The 21,459-nt window shown below is 42.2% G+C and overlaps 1 protein-coding gene across 3 annotated transcripts; it reads left to right on the top strand.

The window, feature by feature from the left end:
• Positions 1 to 382: 382 nt before the first annotated feature.
• csrnp3 (cysteine-serine-rich nuclear protein 3) lies at positions 383 to 20,445 on the top strand. Of its 3 annotated transcripts, none has more exons than XM_058623082.1 (7): positions 384 to 778; positions 1,633 to 1,676; positions 10,251 to 10,671; positions 13,640 to 13,813; positions 17,207 to 17,466; positions 17,593 to 17,889; positions 18,161 to 20,445. In XM_058623082.1, exons 4-7 carry the CDS (start codon positions 13,663 to 13,665, stop codon positions 19,286 to 19,288), a joined length of 1,836 nt encoding a protein of 611 aa, XP_058479065.1. In that variant the 5' UTR covers positions 384 to 778; positions 1,633 to 1,676; positions 10,251 to 10,671; positions 13,640 to 13,662; the 3' UTR covers positions 19,289 to 20,445. The 3 variants fall into 3 exon arrangements, with proteins under 3 accessions (XP_058479063.1, XP_058479065.1, XP_058479062.1); XM_058623079.1 differs by having other exon boundaries at positions 10,248 to 10,671; XM_058623080.1 differs by lacking the exon at positions 10,251 to 10,671 and having other exon boundaries at positions 383 to 778.
• Positions 20,446 to 21,459: the final 1,014 nt, after the last annotated feature.

The raw sequence follows: 21,459 nt of genomic DNA, 5'->3' as shown, positions 1-21,459 counted from the left end.
AAAGTCATTTCGAGTCATTTTACTCGAGTCTTTTGCCAACGCAAGTCAAGTCCACAAATTTGCGACTTAAGACAGACTCGAGTCAAGTCACGTGACTCGAGTCAGCGTCATAACATCTGTATGAGTAACCGTGCATATATCGATAGATGTAGTAGCATGTGTAAATATTACTGCAGCATCGTTACATGCACACACACATGCTGGGAAAAGTTCAGCCTGTCATTTACATTTATGATGTTTCACTTTGATGACTTTAAATACTCTTAAGTGTGATGTAATTAGGCATTTGCAAGTTCTTTGTTTGCTAACTGCTGGGCGCTATGCTACAAATCCATGCTAAAATATAAGCATCTCGGCCACTGTCGTCGCACGTGACGGTACAGTGTGATTTTGTGCAGAGGCTTCAGTGAGCAGTGGAGCAGTAGAGCAGACAGCAGCGGCTCTGTGGCTCCTTCCTAACTCTATGATTGGACAGAGCGAGTCACGTTGTCCGTGAAGCGGCTGTCAGTCTGATGCTGCACCATTGTTCCTGAGGAGCCGGAAGGTTTGCCTGTGAAAGGCACTGCTGTGTGTGCGTCAAACTGAGCCGGTTTGTCCACTAACTCGCCAGGAATCCGGTACCGCTGGCGTTTTTTTTGTGTGTGTGTATCTATAATTATACTTTGGTGCAGGAATTCCGCAGAGGAAGACAGTGACATGGTTTAGAGATTTTATCAAGTCCATTGAGAGAAAAAGGCGTCACTGAATTGCTGGATACATAATAGTAACGAAATGAATGGTGAGTATGAACCATTATATAGATGTTAGATGGGCCTGCATTTAACCACATGTATATTGGTTGCGTTATTACATACATGTGTTACATTTGTCTTTTCATGAATGCAGAATATACCTGGATATTTGTTTTGCCTGCTGCATTTATGTTGGGATGCTGCTATATAGACAGTCCATATGTCAAAACTCATCATTACACCTCAGGAGCCACTGTGTTGCAGACATCTGCTACTACTAGATAGAATTCTAACACAAGACCAAGTTTTCTTTGTTCCACCTCAGCCAGTGACAGTTTACTGCTCTGTGTGTGCATGTGTGATATGAGCCAGAGAGAACATGCATATTAGAACTCTTGTGCCTTTGTGTGTTGTATTTTGAGGGCACGTGTGTGCCACAAAGGCTGTTGTACCAGAGATCTCTTCGATTGGTCTATGGCCAACTGGCTGAGAGCCTGTCAATGCAGAGACCGCTAAGAGAGGAGAGCCAGGTTCCCTGCAGAGCCTCCAGCAGAACAGGGAGAAGAGAAGAACCCACTCCTCCACCTCCATGTTGTACAAGGAGAGAGTGGCTCAAAAAGAGATTAAAGATAAGACAGCACTGTCACTCATCCATAAGTCAGTGCTGTTACTGCAAAGTTTTCTGGATGCAAACATCCATTGCAGTGGCAACATGCATTAGGTAAACTACAAAATAACTACATTTTGTGCATCTTGTTATATATATACTGTACAAGCTGATCCAACAGATGATGGCATATAAATTAATTTCTGTGAGCCACTCTCTGACTCCTGGAATGCTGTAGCCGTGACATTTTCACCATAATAAATCGTTTAATGTATATTTCTCTATCCTCCACAGAAAAGAAGCTGGTCCCTGCAGTTTAACACAGTATTAAACAAAAGGTAAGAGCACATCTTCTGCTTCCAGTCTAAATAAAAAAAATTATAATTACTGCCAGTTTTCACAACACATTGACATACTGCATTCAGGCCTGTGAGATAAATGATGTATGCAAAGCTGGCACAACTGTTGCTACACTATCACAAAGGAACATCTGATAACAAGATATGATGTGATGTTAATGCAGACAACAGTGTTGAGTCGATGCAGACAGCGGCACTATTCTCTCTGGATTACACTAGTGATATGTTTATTCTTTCTAGAGTGTGTTGCACTACATACTTGATTTTTTTTTTGGTCTGTAAAACAATCACTAGTCTTTCAAAAACCACTGGAAACCACATGTCTGAAACACATTTTAAGGAAGACAGATCTAATACATTCACATTAATACATTTAAGATGCAATATTCCCATGAGAACATGTGCTTAAATATGACTGTATCATTATCCTCCCCTGCCTTCTTCATTGTTCCTCCTCCAGTGTCTTTTGTCACATAAAAAAAGGCAGCACCAATAGTCCATTGCTGTGCATGCACAAACACACAGCGATCCGAAAGGTGACGTGGGGGTGAGCGATGCGCGTGCACGTGTGTGTTTGGGTAGTGGGGACTGTGTATTTCTTCTCCTCAGTCCATCTGTTTCTATCACTTTTCATTTCCTCCCTCAGAGGAGCAATATTTAATTAGTACATGTGGCACATACTTAAAGGACACTGAAACATTAAGTATCTGTATTTACTTGTGAAAAGCAGCATCAATTAACTTATTTGAATAAGGGAGACGGTCACGCTGCTATTGCATACTGTAGATGGCCACAGCTTGATAACAGTAAATGTAGTCTGTTTATGATTCACAGGAAAGGTGTTATGGATTAACGGCACTAAAAAGATTCTCTCTGTGTGCAGCACCAGCAGGAGGCTGGTGTGGGTGAACTGTCTGGATGCAAAGGTTCACATACCAATTAATTCTTTACTTTGGGAGCAACAGCATGGCTTTAAGCTTGACCTGGTTTTGATCAGGATTTTTTAAGGTTTTTAACATTTCTCTCCTGCAAAGAATCACATTACAGTCCCACTAATATCCACCCATGCTACAGTGCAGAATTGTGTGTTTCAGCAGGGGTTTGCATGTTTTTAAATTTGGAAGCTTTTAATGTGACTGTTTTTCTGTCTTTGGCTCCTTCCTGGTGGAGCTCTGGGCTTTCACGGTTCAGGATTGTGCTCTCTTGAGATGTTGCCATGACACCTATTTGGAATCTTTTGTCTGTTGCCTACTAATTGTTGAGAGAGAAAAAAGAGATAATTTACTGATGGTTTTATATGAAATTCTGTAATTATGTTGTTTTTTGAAAGTATTGTACAGTCGACACTTCGTCTTTCTTTGGCACTTCCTCTGAACTATTATTAATATATAATCTATGACTATATAATCTTTTTTTTAAAGGCATTGAAAGCAGATTTTCTTTTCACAGTCCAAAATAAACAGTTCAATCATTTGATAGGTTAATCAGATTTAATCACCCATACACAGTATGGGTGATTCTATTTTATTACAGATGATATTTTAAGTACATTTTATAGCCTTTCACTGCCAGAGTTTGTTCAATGACACGTAACCTATTGTGTTGGAAGAGTTTAATTTGGTATTTGTTGACCAGTTTTACCAAATTGTATTGAAAAGGCTCTCCGGTTTACAAAAAGCCACATAAAAATTAAAGAGAAATGATCATTCTTCAAAGCCATTAAAAACAACACCTCTAAAATTAAACAAAATTAACCTTGGCACACTTGCTTACAAAATTGTGATTCATTACAGCAGTAGTCTGTGTCAGAACTCTAAAATAAATACTGATTTAGTCAGGAGAGGTTTATAAGAGGAATGGAAGTAAATGAGACAATCAAAAGTAATTCACATTATTGCGTACACTACAGTACTTGGCACTTAGAACCTGGCAGGAAATAGATCGCCATGGGAAGCGGGGGCTATGGCTGAGGAGCTGAAGGGCTGGAGGTGGTTAACGAAACTTGAAGGAACTAAAATGACAGTGTTTAGATCGAGAGAGCAGTTTTAAAGTTTGGCAGTTCCAAGTGACTGAATAAAGTAGTGTGTGTACGGTTGTGTTTGGGTGGAGAAAATAATGAGCTGGTGGAGCTGAGCTGTGTTTCAGACTTGGAAGACGTACACAGGAAGAGCTTGATTGTAACTGATACTATCCTGTTTTATAGTGTATATTTGGATTGTGTGATGTAATAATCCTAATTATCCTAATTAATTACAATTGTAATGATCTCACAAATACACAAGTTTGATAAAATATCTCAAATTGGGATTTTACTCGTTCATGAAACAATGTCAAACCAAGGCAATCCTAACGCACATCACACCTTGAATAATACCTCTTACATTAGGTGTGTATGTTTTTTTTAATTCACAATATTTCACCATACCCTGCAATCACATGCAGAGTTGGCCTACTTCATGAATTTTTCCAGTTAACAGTGCAAATGTTTTGCATATAAAAAAGGTACAATGCTGGCTATATATAAATGATAAGGCTTGTCTGCAGAATACGAGCCCCACATCCCACAGCTTTCTCAGCCTGTGTGCGAGATGAAAGCAGCCCCGTCTCTATGAAATGTTTTGGCAGCTCTGTTTCTGACGGCAAACTGGCTTCTGCGAACTTTCAGGTGGCATGGGAAAATAAAGTCATAAATAAAATACGGAGTGCTGAATTATTTAGGTGAGCTTTGTGATTGACACGAGGGTGAGAGAACCTGATTATGCCACTTCAATTACTGCAAATGGTAAATGGTCTGCATTGATGGAGCATATTTTTTTAGTCTCGGTGACCATTCAAAGCTGGTTTACACTACAACATGCAACATGGGGGACACGTTGAAATGTTGACTAGCGGAGCCAGGAATCGAACCCCTGACCTTCAAAATATTAGTCTGAACGTGGGGCTCGTCTGCTTTTGTGTGTCTGCGTACACTCTGTTTTTGATCACTGCTTTTAACAACAAAGATGGCTGAGATATAGTGTAGCTTTATGCCGTCAATTCACCTAATTATGGGGGTTCACAAGCTCTCAACAAGTTCCTACCTGAGTATTCTTATTCAAGTCAGTGTGTACACTGGGAACGAATAATCCTGTACTGCTAATGCTTTCACAGGATGTTACAATGAAATGGGTGCAGCCAGAAGTGTAGTACTGGAGTAGTGATCAGCGTTTGCTCTGTATGGACCCATGTGGTTAATAAGGAGCTGTGCTTCCTCTGTTGTTCTATGAGGAGGAAGAAAAGATCAATGATTCCCAGCACTTGGCTGCAGGATGGAGGCTGCAGCAGGCATCACCAGGCTGCAGCTCCTCCATGTGCTGAGTGCTGAGCAGTGGGTTTTACTCCCTCCCCCGTCTCTCTCCCTTTCTCTCTCTCTCTCTCGCTCTCTGCCTCTGCTACTCCCCGTCTTTCATGTGTGTGTGGAGCAGATCTGTCTGCAGCCTTAGGCAAGTGCAAGTTAACAAATGTACGGCGTGCATGTGAAGTCTCATTTGCATAAAACTGTGGATGTTGCTTTGTGTTTAATTGGGTACTGTTTTTTTTCCCCCGTGCATATATAATTCTCTCAAAGCTGACGGAGAAGGAAAATGACCATATTTGACAATTAATATTATTTATTTGCATAATTTGTCCATCTGACCTTTAGTGCAGCACAATGGGGAAAACAGCCGGAGCAAATGTTCAGTGTCTCTGTCACCGCACAAATTGTCAGGTGTTTTTCCCGGCGCTCCGTACCTGCCAGTTTCAAACAACGTGGAGGTAAATAGGTTTTAGACACAACACGGATGTGCCAAATGGCAACAATTCCATGAAGATAAACACCCTGGAATGTTGACCATTGGTCGTAATTCACATTTGCTCTGGGGTCCCTGCATGTTCTCTGAGGACAGGAAGCAAAAGGCTGCTTTTATAGTTGAACACGATGGTAGCACATACAGATTAAGGCAGACGCCCTCTGACCTCATGCTAGACATATTGTACTGTGGCCTTTTAATGTATTGTTTCATGAATGTGTTTTACCCTTTCCACAAAACAGTGTCAATGAGTATGTTAATAGTGCGTTTGAGCTCTCTTGGTGGCAGGAATCCTCCACTGACATCATCTGAAGCTGAATAATCATCCAGGCCGTAGCCTCTCCTCGGGGGAGTTCAGTTGAGACCTAGACTCTCTTTTCTCATCTTCTCATCTCTCTCGCTCTCTCTCTCTCTCTCTCTCTCCAACCCCCATTTCACTCTGCCTAGTCTCCCTCTTGCAAGGTTGCTGTTTATGTCTCAGGGTGACACTAGTGATGGATGAGTTCGAATACAACCTCAGACTGACTGCGCCGCTCAGGATCTTTTGTGGTTTCAGGGTTTTTCTCTTTGCGCCGCGATCCCATCAGTTGGTTCCACTGGAATGCTCCCTCAGTCTCTCGGAGGCTTCCAAGAAAAATTGTTTCTTAGTAAAAAAAAAAAAATAAGAAGAAGGAATTAATGAAAACATCCACTAAGCCATCTGCGGTGTATGAATGTGTTCCTCATCTCTGTGGAAACACTCGCAGTCTGTGATGGAGCTGCCATATTGAATGGCATAGGAATTTGGCAGGTGAAGATACTGAGCATGGAAGCAAATTTGCCAAAAGTCTATAACAAAACCCTGCTGGCAGTTGTTCAAAGATGAGTCTTGGAGAAATTGTGTCCGCAAAAAAAATGATATTCATATGCACAAAATCAGTGTATATGTAATATACGACAAAGCAGATGGTACGTTCATGAGCAGCTATACAAACAACTGTGTTTCATCGCACTTTGGTTTAGGAAGGACTAACCTAAGAGTGTCAAGGTGGTTTGATGCTGTTTTTGACCAAACTGTGTGTCTGTGTTGTTATTTAAACTCAGAATAATGCATTTTTGACCACCAGGGATCATACACACACTTGCGGCTACAGTTAATGTGTAAGCAAACAAGCTTAATCACACAAAACCATCTCACTGCCTCCAGTCACCTCACTATTTAAATCCTGTGTCCGTTGCCTATTGGCCGTTACATGACTAAATGCTATAATTTGTTCGCTAACACTGTTGTTTTGGCTCGCTGATAAATGCACGTGGCTTGGCTGAGTCAAGCCCTTCTGAAACAGGAGCTGTGTCAGTATGTTAAGATATTTTATGCAGGGAGCCAGTGAGAAGTCAACTTGCAAACTCTGACTCAAAAACTGAAGTACAAGGTTTGTGGAAGCCCACTGAAGATTTTTTAAAAAGCCTCTTCAAAGCCTCTTGATTTTTTTTTTCAAACAATAATCATAATTTATTGTAGATTATTATCTACCGACTGTACTACCTAGCGTCTAACAGTTGTTGGTGAAATTACCATAATGGTCCTTTCCATATATAGAACCACAGACTAATAGGCTGCATTAAGGGCACAGTGATGATAATCAAACATGGATCTGCTTTCATTGTTGGAGGCCTCACCTTAGTTTTGTAGGACCTGTTTGTAATATTTATCACGGCTGAAAAAATGTCTCGATTATTAATAGATTACTAAATTAATCGTCAACTATTGTGGTAATCGATTCATTGGTTTTCTGATTTTACAGCTTCTTAAATGTGATTTTTTCTTTGCTCCAAATAACAAAGAAATTCTTTTTAGTTTGTGGACAAAACAAGACGTCTGAGAACATCTTCATTTTTATGGACCAAACGAATAGCTACTGACTACTTGCAGGTTGTCCTGTTTATGCATATTTTGCATTGTCTAAAAATGCATAATTGGGGGCGCACTGGTAACTCACTGTGAAGAATACAGTCATGGCCATGCACCTACACTGTTGAAGGACCTGCCATCATCCTGTTTGTACATACTGTGAGATATCTGGTTTGGTGTTGAGATGGATCACGGCTATGAATAGAGTGGGTACAGTGAATTATCACCGGTTCGCTTAAGTCTCTACCATTAAAAGGTTGTGATTCATTGCCATGGCTGCTTCACAGTTGCTGTTATGTAGACATGCAGCCAGATGGTTCAGAATCAGATTTCCTGTGAGATCACTTAACCATATAAAATGGCCTTTACACTTTTACACTCAGTGTTGTGTCAAATATAAAATGCACTGGTGCGTTGTTGTTTTTTCTGGTATGGTAGACCAAATGTCAGCATATAGGCTCATAGACAAAAGTCAACAGCCTTTAAATGAATATACAGCTGTAGGAATAACGTTAATTCGAGGACCCTTCTATTCTCTCAATTTGTTTTCAATAAGGAAACTCTTTTGGAGGTGTAAATAAAACCATTTCCAATGTGTTCTTAATCTGTTATTGCAGGAGCTGTGAAGGTCCTTGAGCTGTGACATCAATCACCATATATCTACACAAACAAAATTAATTCTTTTTTTCCTCTTCTCCTCCTGCTCTTCATCAATTTCCTTGAGAAATACATTTTTAAAAAGCCCCTTGAAAGTCAGACCAAATATAGGTCACCGTCTCTGTGTAACAAATGCCATCTCTCCAGCTTATGTTTTGCATTTTTATGTAATAGAGCAGCATATATGTGACCGTAATGGATAAATCATTAAATGAATGCAGATGAGGCTGTCCAATTACACATTTCATTTAATATACTGGCCAAGGAAAAACAGCATGGTTCGAACAAAGAAAAAAACTTTCTATGAAATGTATTATCGTAGCACAGCCGATTAGATTGTATTGTCATCGCATACATTTGTGCTTTAATACTGGTTAGTCAAAATTATTATGACAACACTTTAGCCACAAGTGAAATAATATCACAATGTATTGAAATAGATGTCTCTAGAATGTCATTATGGGTTGTGTTTATTTTTGCATTTACATCAAGATGAAAATGGCAATAATAATAATAAGTTTATTGTGACATTCCACCTAAATCACACTGTGCCAAAGACATGCACATGACATTTTGGATTAGACAGAAGAGTAAGAGTCCCTGTGGGCATAGTCTGGTTGTCCTGTTGCTGCTGCAGTGTTGTGCTTGCTTGGTCCTGATGATTTAGCCATAATAATTGTGCACTCTGTGGACCTGCAAGTTTAGAGTAGAGCTATTTCAGCTACAACTACTAAAAGCTAGTTATCAGTTAGCAACCTTGTAAAATAAAGACATGGGGGGGGGGGAGATAAACATGAAGAGAGACGTCACCGATGTATAAATGCTTAGTTGCTATACTGTAAAGTGTCACTGTGGCTCAATAATGGAAGAGACGGCATAGATGCGGAACGAGGTTGAGTGAGGACAATGATGAGGATGCAGAATGTTGCAGAGTTAGTGGTGTGAAAGAAACAGCACAAACGGTTATATATATATATATATATATACATATGCATACACATATTAGATGTACTTTAGCTGTACTGCCTCAGACTCACTGCCTTCGTTTGACCACCACCCAGGACCCATTTATCTATTACTGTCACACTTCTCCTCGTCCACATCCATGTTCTCGTCACTGTCATCGTTTATCATGCCTCACTAATTGCCTTAATAAGGCAGGCCTACTACACTCCCGACTGCCTGACATGGAGGAGTATTACTCTACCAGTCACTGCATCGCTGGCACCGACACTGAACAATTATGTGACGGTGACTAAATAATGTATTTTTTTGGACCGATTAAGTGAAATTGTATAATAGAGGGTCATGGGCCCACTTGAGCCAATCCCAGCTGACACAGGGTGAAAGGTGGGGTCTACCCTGGACACATCACCAGTCTATCGCAGAGCCAGCACACAGAGACAAACAACCCATCGCTCTTTCACATTTATGGTCAATGTGTCCAATTAACCTGCATGTTTTTGGACTGTGGGAGGAAACCAGAGTATCTGAAGAAAACCCACGCGCACATGGGCAAAACAAAAACCCCGGTCAGACCGGGTCACAAACTCTGGGTTTCTTGCAGTAAGGCAACACGCCATGTGACGATGATATACTAATAATAACAATAATGTAGAACATAAACAGGAAGACCATAGTTGGAAATACTGACTCAGCGTTCTTGGCATAGGAATTATTGGGAGATCATGCACTACAGTCCTGACAAACCTTATTATTGTAAATGTAATTTGTTGCTGGACAACTGCCACTTTTCTGTCTCTGCAAGTCACTTAGGCTTTTATTTTGTGTTTTCATGCTCTTGTGATGAGTAGATGCCAAAACCCCCCCCCCCCCCCCACACCGTTTCCCCCATTCTCCCTTCTCTCTCCACCCCTTCTTCACCCCCCCTTTTCTATTCCCTTCTGAATCTCCTCCTCTCTCTCTCTACATCTATGTTATACCCCCCAGCTCTTTCACACTGTCCTGCATCTCACATACGCACCCCCTTATCCATTCATCCACTATTTCTCCCCTTTTCTGATCCCCCCCCCATACCCCTGCCTCCTCCTCCCCTATTCTGCCCCCTCCCCTCCCCAGCTCATGTTGGTAAAAATATCTGCAGACAGCAGGAGCAGAGGCACGCCTGACTCCCTCTCTCACTCTCCCTCTCTCTCTTCCTCTCTCTCTCAGCAGACATCCCACCCATGTGATCTCACAGGCTGCCTCTGCTCTGCTCTACTCCAGTCAGGCTCCTGCTTTTCAGCCGGCTGCAGCTAATGAGCCTTTGTGTGGCCAGAGAGAGAGAGAGAGAGAGAGAGAGAGAGGGAGAGAGGGGTAGTTAAAGTGAGAAAATCTGTCATCTTGCAACAATAAAGCATATGGTACCGACAGTGCAGACTGAGCTGGAAAATTACAAGTCACTCTCTCTCACACTCCTGCACCTTTTCTTCTCATGCCCGCGGAGCTGAGGGGTCGCTGCGAGTCAGTGGACTGAAACAACATGGGAACCTCTTCATTCATCATGTTTCACCTTTTTTGAATTGCTACGTTTTATGACTGTGTGGCTGCGCTGACTGTGAGAAGAGGTGAAAGGAGGGACAGTCTGCTGGTGCAGGTCAGTTGTTCCTGCGAGGGCCATCACACACACACACACACACACACACACACACACGCACACGCACACGCGCGCGCATGCAAACATGTGAGTAGTGTGTGCAGACTGATGTGTCATGACTTGCTCCAGATGCCACAGGCTTGTTGTCAGTACTTGGCATGACTGTTGTGCTGTCACATCATTATATTTTGACTGTGGGAATCTTATGAATGCCGCCGGTGGGGGGGTATACTGTGTACGACATTGTATACAGAATACTGTGAGCACTGTTGATTAAGAACAAGAGTTAGTCCACAGTTGATGGATGCACAGGCAAACACTGGGAGGGGCTTTCCAAGCCGGCTTTTGCTGCATTATTTTCTCTGGGATATTCTCTCTTGTGCCATACTGTACGTTGGCCAGCCGTGATTACTCGTGAAGACAAAGAAAGAGCTGTTGGAATGGCGCAACAACCTCTTTTTTTCCATTCTGCCATGATGAAAGCGGTTCACCCAAGAATACTCTCAGAGTTGTGGCTCATGATGCCGTGCAGTTATGTAAGGCCAGGTTTCAAAATTTAACTTTAAAATCTGGCTGGTAAATGGCACATGGAAATGAAGCAGCAATGCAGTTATCTGGGAAAAAAAAGGAACTGTGGTCAAATGATAAACAGCTGATGCTTACATTTGTGTTTTTATCATGCAAGAGCACTCACACACAATATGTGACACTGGAAACAGGTAAAGCAGTGGATGTGAGGGTACATTAGAATCTCCATGGAAACCACTTTTGGTATGAAAGCCCAGTGCAGCATCAGCTGATGGCTTAGCATATGAATACTGTTCCAACAATGATATCTAATTAGGAACCAGTTTTTTGGGGGAAACTGGCAAATTGTTGTACTTCAGGGAATTTCCTCTCTTGTTCTTGAACATTTGAAGTGAAGTGCCTGTCTCTGTTCTGTTGTGATGTGAGATTAGCGCCTTATGTTGATGCACATTTAAAACCCTACAGCACTAATTTGATATTATTTCATGTATTGTTGCCATTATGTCATGTCAAAATCTTTAAACAGAGAAAGTAGTTTGGTGTTTTCATGTTGGCTTAACAGCGTCCAGAAACGACAGCTTTTACTTCAAATGTTGGTTCCTCTCTCTCCTCCGCTTTCTCCCAAACGGATGCCTCACATTCTTTAGTTGAAGGCAGAGTTGTTGATGCTGGAGGTTCTCCAAATGCTGGTGGAGCTATGTCACCGCACTGAACAAGCACAGCCTCTGGGGAACAATGACTCGCTCGCTGCCAACACTGCTCCTCTCTGGGTTGCACCCCCTTTTTCCTCAGGCAGCATTTGCATCTGTAATGATTCAATAGCAGAGCCCAGATGAAACACTGACGCTGACTGTGAATGAAACTCCCCCACAAGCTGCTCTGGCAGATACACAGTGAGACTGGCTGAAGATGCATGTTCTGCGTTGTCTTTCAGTTTCCAAGAGAGAGAGAGAGAGAGAGAGGAGGCAGTGAGGGATGAGCTGCCAGTCATAGCCGTCCACAGTGAGCTGCAGCGGCACTGTCGCCACTAGGTTTATTTTATACTGTGACATGACGTTACAGCAGCACGATGCTCTGACATTTAACACATTTAAGCGCTTCTTTCTAGCAAGTTTTCTAATGTTGTGACTAATGATCGGCCGTAAATAGGTCGCAATATTTCAACTCCTTCACAATTGCAGCGGGGCAGCATTAATGGGGGGGATCAAAATATTATGACAGTTGCATCGCATAAATTAGTAGAGCCAGTTCCACTGTAGTGGTGATTAGTTTTAGTGTATTTGACTGATGACTCTGCTTTTGTTTATTTGTCTAATTGTATCATCAGTCAGAGAGCATTAGTGGCCCTTCTCTTGTGAAACTGAAGTGGTCTGCAACACTTGTGAACCAGGCTGCTTACAAAGTGCTGTAACCCTAACTATTTAGCATAGCGACACAGCGCTACATAATAAAGCCAAATATAAGTATGTTTCTTTTAATTAATTACTAATTATGACACTTTTAACAATAAAGGGTTTGCATCCTGCTAATGTTGAATTGGCTGTTACTTCTACGGTGCTCTAGAGTTGGAACTCACAGAGTGAGATGTGTTTTGGGGCCGCAAAATAAATTTGCTGACATTTATTGACTAACGCATGCATACAATTACATTTTGATTCATGTATCAATAATGTCATGTAATATTAGGTTAGGTGTTGTAGTTTGTAACAGCAGAATGTAAGATTTCTGCAAATGATAGTCTAAAAATGTTATGAAAAACTGCTCTATGTAGACGTCATTGTTCAGTGCATTTGTAGCAGATTACAAGGCAAATTATCGTCCGTCATGATATGGCTTTATTTACTCTGCTCTGTGGTTGGTGTGCGTGCGTTGTCCTCTTCCCTGTAGCAGGTATCTGCCCTAACAAACGCTTGTCTGCATGATCTGTGAAAGCTGCACACAAATCATCGCGTGGCTGTGAAGAGTGTAGCCGCACTTGACGAAAAAAAAAAAATAACACACGCATCAGTGTTGTGTTTTCACCTGTGCTAATATGCTGCCGATGCTGCTCTCACATTTTCAGCCAGTGGGGTTTTTTTTTAATCCATCACCTTCTGTGGATGTGGCAATCCAGTACAGACAACATTATGCATAATTGCAATCTGCATTTGCAGTGCAAGACAACCAAGTCTAGTCTGGGTTTTTTTTTCGTAATTAAAGACAGTGGAAGGATCATTCTGAAGACAGATGTAGTATGTAATTAGCAGCTTTCTCCTTCCATCTCAGCTCCTTTGTGCCAAGGTGATCACTCGCCCAGGAAACGCCTGGGAGCTGGGATAGTGGCGTGAGTGTGTGTGTTTGAAGCGGGTTGGTGTTTCATTACTAATTGAGTGTACTGAGGATTATGATGACCCTAAACTGGATATTAAGTAATGTGTGGCCCCTGTGCTGTTTCTTTCAGTTGCGGGTGCAGATGCTGCAGCCATGAGCGGAATACTGAAAAGAAAATTTGACGAGGTGGAAGCCTCCTCCTCCCCGTGCTCTTCCCTGCGGGAGTCTGATGATGAGGTCTCCTGCAGCGAGAGTGGGAATAGCAGCGACAGTGTCAACCCCTCCACCTCAGGACCTTTCACCCGTGAGTGCCTGTTGCCTTTTAATTCCATGCGCTGTGCTTAGTGCGTCTAACACGTGCTATTGACGGTGAGGTAAATATCGTCATTTCTCAGGGACAGGGATTTCTAATCAATTTTGTAGCACACAATCACGGCCAAGGTAAACACATCTTTATGTCTGTTGATATTAATGCATACCACTGTAGTAGGCATAACATGACTTGTTGGACTCCAAGTGAAGGACACACAGACATCAGTAAACTGTACAATACGTTTGTTGATGAAATAGGGGGGAGAACCTGATGGCGGTGCTTTATTTCCCTTTCAAAAACGAGATCACCACTTGCACTCGCTAAATTAGGGGTGATGCATGGTCGTGTAACAACTAGGGCTGGAGCGATCTGGTCTAAGAACATCACGTTGGCCATGTCTAGGTTTCACAAATAACAGCTGCAGATCAGTAAAAACAATAGTACAATATGGAGTACAGTGATATAGAGTAACTCAAAGAAATTCATTAAACTTACCAGTACAGAAGTTAAAAATAACAATAGGCTCAGGCAATTATTAAGACAGACAATTATTGGCTGTCAATTTTCTGCAGAAAGTAGAGAAGCACGATATTGGACTTTTTGCCAATATCCAAAATATTGGGAGTGCTTGGGCCAATAACCGAGATATATAGATATACTGTATTTTCCAACTGCAGAGGTTATTTAGTCTCTTCTGTAGTGAAATGAACATAATATCTTTTATACTCATGTCGCAGAAGATGTAGATATACATTTTCTTCATTAAGCAAATTAAATAAACAGAAAAAAAACAATAGTTTGACATAGAAGTCAAGCAGGTAGCAACCTATTAAGTCGAATGTTGTAGTCATTAGTCATACTGGCAGATCTTGGTGTGTTGCCTGATATCCCATAATACATTTTAAAGCCAAATATCTACCGACACCATTATGGCACTGATAATGGTTAGGGTTTTATGAAGGTCACAGCTCCAGCACACAACTCTGTGACGCTTACTGTACCACTTTTACATTTACATTTACTGTTCAAATGCCTCTAAAGAAATCCGCTATTGCTGATTCCACAGTTATCCCTGGCTCGCGTTAAAGACTGTGCTCTTAATCACGGATAAACCAAGCACAAAAACATGTCTCCACTGCACATTCAGAAGGAGACCGACGTCAGCTCTAATAAGTAACAAAGTCCTCATGGGATTCTTAATATCTATGAAACGAGACACGACGTGACTGTACTACATCACGCAGTTGTGCTGTGTTAATCCCTCGGTGGATTCTTGAAGCATTAAAAAAATGTTGCTGTACATGAAAAATCTCTGTAATGGGAGTCTTAAAGAGAAAAAAAAAGACTCAAGATAAAATGTTAACATTCGAAATGTGTATTTTTTTTTTTTACTTTAATATTCATTTAGTTTGTAAAAATACCACAGTGCTGCACCTCACCTCTGAAGAGCTTTGTTCAGCCTTTCTGTCCGTGCTGCACGATCGGCCGACTCTTTCAGGGCTATTAAGAAGTGGAATTAAAGAAAAAAATAGGGAGAAAGCACAAAAAAAAGAAGGGATTTTAAGTAATCAGTCAGCAATATAATTTGACACTTTATCTCAAAATCGCAATACGGCCTACTGCAATTCTCAAATCGCAGGAGGTGCAATATTTCCTAAAGCCAAAATGTGTGTGTGTGTGTGTGTCAAATTACCATTTCAGATTAAATATTACACACATTACATTCCACAGGCTGAAGACAACATCTTTGTTTCTCACAGATCTGCACAAATATCACACAGTAGTCATTTAAATGACGTTGTTCAAATGAAAATGAGAATCATTATGTAGAAATGACCGTTCCCTCTCATATCACAAATCACATTGCAATCGCAATGTTAGTCAGACTCATCGCAATTAGGTATTGGTTCAAAATTGTGTTTGTGTGTGCGTTGCATGCGCTCATATCGTGTGTGTGTGTGCATGCTCTGTATTTTTACAGTGTCTGTTAATCTGCGCTGGCATTTCAGATGGAAATTAGCTCGTAAATAAATCTGGCACAAAGCGTCTTGAGATTAATGTGCTTCTGTACATTGTCCCTGATACAAATCAATTGAATAAACTGAACTAAATCTGTTTTGGCGACACGGGTGCATGTGCACAGTTTGGCTACATGGATGTTTAGATTTTTTTTTAAAATCAGCTAATTAAGCAAAAAAAAAAAAAAGAAGAAAGAAAGATATTTTTGAGTTTTAATTAAAATATTAATCATAATGTCAAAGCAAACGTGTGCTTTAATGACGCCGTTTGATTTGTTTCTGTGACTGACGTGAGCGCCGGTGTCAAAGCCTTCTCCCTGCAGGGAGGGGGGCAGAGACATAAGTAGGGTGCTGTGTGTCCCTTGAGGTTTAACCCAACCTCCGTGTCAGCAGCAGCTGCTGGCAGCCGGGGGCTTGAGAAGGTCAGCAACAAGGACCATAAAGACCACACTCCTGTGAAGTGGCATGTACATGTACCGTGATTGACTATTATGGCAGCGAGATGAGACAATAAAGCGTGTTTTGGTTTTTTTCTTCCTACCATGTATACCATGCTGCAGTGTAGGAAGAGGAGGGAACACATTTGTTATCCCTTCCCCCCCCCCCAAAACAAAAGTGAAATTAAATTTTTTTTCTAATAAGATTTATATCGTCATCCTCAAAAAAAAAAAAAAAGCTGACTACAAGGATCTGTTTACTGCTTTGACGCCTCTACATTTGCTTTTGTAGCTAATGTAGCGCGGCTCTGTTTCGCAGCCCTCAGTCTGACAGCTCTACATCTGTAATGAAATGCATTGTCCCTCTTGCACAGGGTGGAGAGCTATTAGGGCCAGATGGTTTCTATTTGTCCTGTCTGTCTGATGGGGGGGGGGGGTGAATGCTGGGAACACTGCTTCTGTGAACCAGCACTCATCTCTGGGCCAGGCAGGAGATTTATTTATGCTGCACCACTGCCCTGCTCCCTGCTTCTCCCTCTTGTAGAGCTCTCCTTTAAAAAAAAAAAACTCACTTTACCTAGAGAACCACAGAGATGTGAAGTTCAAGATTTTCAGAGAGAGAATTTCTCATATTTCAGGCATGTGGGGACAACATTGACATTGTGGATTTTTTTTTTTATTTTTAACAATAAAATGTAATTTGGCTTTGCAGGCTATGAAACTGAAAAATTAAAGAATGTATGAATGATAGAAACAGCTGAGCTAAAGTGGTCTTGGCACTGCAGTGATCTACATTGTGAGGCTGTAATTCTTTCCATGAAGAATGAATGAATGAATGAATTGTCAAATAGAGTTAACGGCTAAGACGACGTGCAGGCGGAGCACGGCCGAGGTTTGTAACCACACTACCTGCTGCTTTTCCTTCGCAGCTAATTCAATATTGAAGAGAGAGAAGCGGCTGCGGACGAGGAGGGTGCATTTCGAAAACGTGACAGTTTACTACTTTGGCCGGCGGCAGGGCTTCACCAGCGTGCCCAGCCAGGGTGGCAGCACGCTTGGCATGTCCAACAGGCACAGCTGGGTCAGGCAGTACTCCCTGGGTGAGTTTGCCATGGAACAGGAGAGGATCCACAGGGACATGCTGAGAGATCACCTGAAGGAGGAGAAACTCAACTCAGTCAAACTCAAGGTAAAGGATTGGTGATCTTTATATAAGCAGCAGTCAATCGACATATGAGGGGGGGATTAGAAAAGACATTTCTTTGTTTCCTTACTGTCTAAAAATGAGTTGAGCGTGATCTCTTCTCGTTTTCAGCTGACGAAGAACGGCACAGTGGAGTCTGAAGAGGCCAACGCGCTCACGGCAGAGGACATTTCCGACGATGATATTGATTTGGACAACACCGAGGTGGACGAGTACTTCTTCCTGCAGCCGCTCACCACGAAAAAACGCAGGGCGCTGCTGCGCTCCTCTGGGGTGAGGAAGATTGACGTAGAGGAGAAACATGAACTGCGGGCCATCCGGATGTCCAGAGAGGACTGTGGCTGTGATTGCAGTGTCTTCTGTGACCCCGAGACCTGCGCCTGCAGCATTGCAGGGATCAAGTGCCAGGTAAATGTCATGACTCAAACGTTTTCTGTCACTGCTCCATTTTCTTATATGCATGCATTTCAAGTGGAGGAGCAGGGACTAGAGGCTTTGCTTTGTTGTGTTTGCGTCACTATAAACACTCACATGTGTGTTCTCCCTCAGGTGGACCGCATGTCATTTCCCTGCTCCATTTTCTTATATGCATGCATTTCAAGTGGAGGAGCAGGGACTAGAGGCTTTGTTTTGTTGTGTTTGAATCACTATAAACACTCACATGTGTGTTCTCCCTCAGGTGGACCGCATGTCATTTCCCTGCGGTTGCACAAAGGAGGGCTGCACCAATTCAACGGGGAGAGTGGAGTTTAACCCCATCCGAGTGCGGACCCATTTCTTGCACACCATAATGAAGCTTGAACTGGAGAAGAGTCGCGAGCAGCAGCAGGCGTCCCCCAACAATGGCTACTGCGGCGAAACTAACGACCTGGGAAGCGGAGACCCCCACATCCAGTCCCAGCACAGGTTGGAGTACTCTCTGTCCGACACTGTGCCACAGACGGCCAGTGTGCACCTGCAGAATGCAGACGAGTCGGAGGAGCCGCTGGACGACGACGAAGAGGACGACGACGACGACGAGGAGGAAGAGGAAAATGACGACGACGAGGAGGAGGACAGTAGCAGTGTCTGCAGCGGGTTGTCAGACTCCAGCACACAGAGCTTAGCCAACAGCGACTCTGAGGACGAGGATTATGAGGATGAAGAAAAGTCGGAGAACTTTGACGACGACATGGCGGCCGCCCCGGTGTCTCATACTGAGGTGGTGCCTTTGTCCTCAGTGCTGTGTTACAGCAACGGCTCCCATGACAACCACATGAATGGAAATACTTTTTTAATGAACTCCTCCTCAGCTGAGTACTATCAGCTCGGCAGCGCCAGCGCTGTCTCCGGTGGCCAGACCAGCCACTCCAGTGAACCCTATGGTGAACCTGTAGCATTCCAAGATCCAGTCAGCATGGCCGGTGTCGGCGCGGCCCAGGCGCCGTTCAACTCGACGGCCGAGCAGTACACGGACTACTCCACTCAAGCCGCAGAACGATACCCAGCCAGTCACCGTTTCCCCCTGACTAACGGTCACTCTGACCAGCCTTTGTCGCGCTACGCGCCCGGCCAGCAGGAGGAGGTGTCGCCCAAAGCGGCGGTCGTGGAGCAGCCAGAGAAGCAGAACCTGACACAGTTTCAAAACTACCTGAACAGTAACACCCAGAGTTCCAGCAGCGGCGGCAGCAGCCACAGCTCGCGTACGGCGGCCGAGCAGCCGCAGCAAGAGTCCAGTGTTAATAGAAACTCTGACCTGACCTTACTAGCAAACAGTACTAAGAACCTCCCTTTACCAGACCATTGCCCTGAGGTCACAGCCATTTAGTGAGTCACATCTTCTTAAGTGTTCTTTCAGTATTGTGTCTCTCCTGGAGCCTGACCAAGTGGTCTTTTAAAGGGAACATAGTCATGGCATTTTTATTTAATTATCTGACCTTAAATCTCAAAGCAATTTAAAAGCACCATAGTCCATTTCCATCTTTAACTATAAAGCCATAGAATTGAGAGGGGGGGGGGGGGTTTTAAGCCACTGTTTGCTCTAGAAGGTTTCAGGAAGTAGAGTGTGTGTGTGTGTGCGTGTGCCGAACTGCACAATGACAGGATAAGAAATGCATCACAAATATCAGTTATGTTATGCTGTGCGATGTACCTTGTAATTTCAGATGTAAAGTTCTAGTTTTAAGCAGATATCGTACTGTAAATGTTACTTTTCTATGTCTACTGTACGTGTCATATGTGCAAAAAAAAGGTTTAATTGTCAGTTTATTTATTGTTATAGAATTATGTGCATACTTATATATTGTACGTTTTGATAACGATGTGCATGCTGGGTTTTTTTTCTCTGTGACATGGGGCGGGGATTACTATTGTTTTATATCAAATGTGTTGTATACATAGTGTACATTTCTCTTCTTTTGTCACTAGTATATGCTTTCCTATGGTTTGGAAAAGCATGAAAAAAGCCTGAACTTTTCTTTTTCTTTTTCTTTGGAGTACAAGATCAACTGTAACAAAGTCGGGACATGTGGAAATCGATGTGCGGCGTATTGCACTCACGTGTCGTGGCCCAGTGGCACGCAGTTGGTTTTCGACGGATAAATACTTGAACTGTGGGAAAACCATTTCACTTCAACAAAAAAAAAAAAGTCTGATTAGCGAGTGTCGCTGAAAATGAAGAGTCTTTGAAGCATTGCATTGATGCAGGGATGTTGATAAAGTTGCACTTTTCATGTGTGTGATAAGCTCTACGAATCATCATAGATAACAGAGCGCTGTCTTCATAGCAGACCCTCGTTTGTAAGCGGTCTTGTTGACAAAGTATTACCCCCTAACTGATGTGCCAGTATTTCATGAATTAAGTGGTCGTGAGATTTCTGCTTTTGAACGCTGTCAAAAATATCGGAGATGTTCATTTATGTGGATCCAATGATGATTGTTGCTTTGTTCTGTTGAAATGTAACGTGCAATAGTTTGAGGGTTTCTCTTTTTCGGGGATTGCTTTTAAATAATTGTCTTTGACTTGCATTGCATTGTTTTTTTTGTTTTTTTGTTTTTTTTAATAGAATATGCCATACTTTTTAATAATTGTATATGGGAGAAGCAAATGTTCAGGGTTGACAATCAAAGCTCATCGTCCAACGTGATTCACGTCAGTATTTAACTGCGACACATTCTAACTCCTAAGTCCTATGAGCCATTGAGAATGACAGCCAGAAAAAAAAATCTGTTCACCAAAAACCTGTAAATAACCTTTCTCCACATCTTTATAAATATGCTGAGCAAGAGATTCGGAGACTGCAATAATTTAGTGGTTCAGTACTAAAATAATGTGTTGTCTTCAGTTCTCTACCTTGAGCTCTTTGCGCATGAATACAGGAATTTGTCCCTCTTCTGTGGTCGCAAGTGTCAGCTGTATCTTTATACTCTCGAGGGACAGTGCTGACGCTTTGGTGATCACGTCGTTCCATCCCGGTGGTGCAAAAGAAGTGAACAGAGTGCTTTCTGGCAATCAGTGGCATCAACACGGCCTATTATTACCCAACAGTTGTGCCAAAACATACAGTGTGTGAAGGCTGGACGCGATGACAGCAGCATCCATTTAGGGAATCCGTTTGAAATTTGATTTTACACTATTTATTATGAATGATATATTGAAATGCGTATTTATTGTGGTTTACAAAAGTCTGTATTGCGTAAAATTGCTTCACTATCTTGAAATTGTATTTTTTGTTTTTTTTTTGTTTTCATGCTGTGAGGTCGTGACTTGTAAAGCTTTATATGTGCCTGATTTATTTATTTCATATGGTTTCATATTCTGTGAAATGCTAATGTTTTGCACAAAATGGTACAATTTCTTTTTTTCTCCCAGTGTGTTGGTTTTTGTAACGGCAGCTTCACCCGCGTTTGCTTTATTTCTAACATATTTTGAAAATGTTTCATTAAAATTTGATGTACTGATCATAATTGTCTGCCTGATGTGACATTTACACATGCATC

The sequence above is a fragment of the Solea solea genome, chromosome 2, assembly GCF_958295425.1.
Source record: "Solea solea chromosome 2, fSolSol10.1, whole genome shotgun sequence".
In the NCBI taxonomy this organism is placed as follows: domain Eukaryota; kingdom Metazoa; phylum Chordata; class Actinopteri; order Pleuronectiformes; family Soleidae; genus Solea; species Solea solea.
This window is presented reverse-complemented; position numbering and strand designations above follow the sequence as displayed.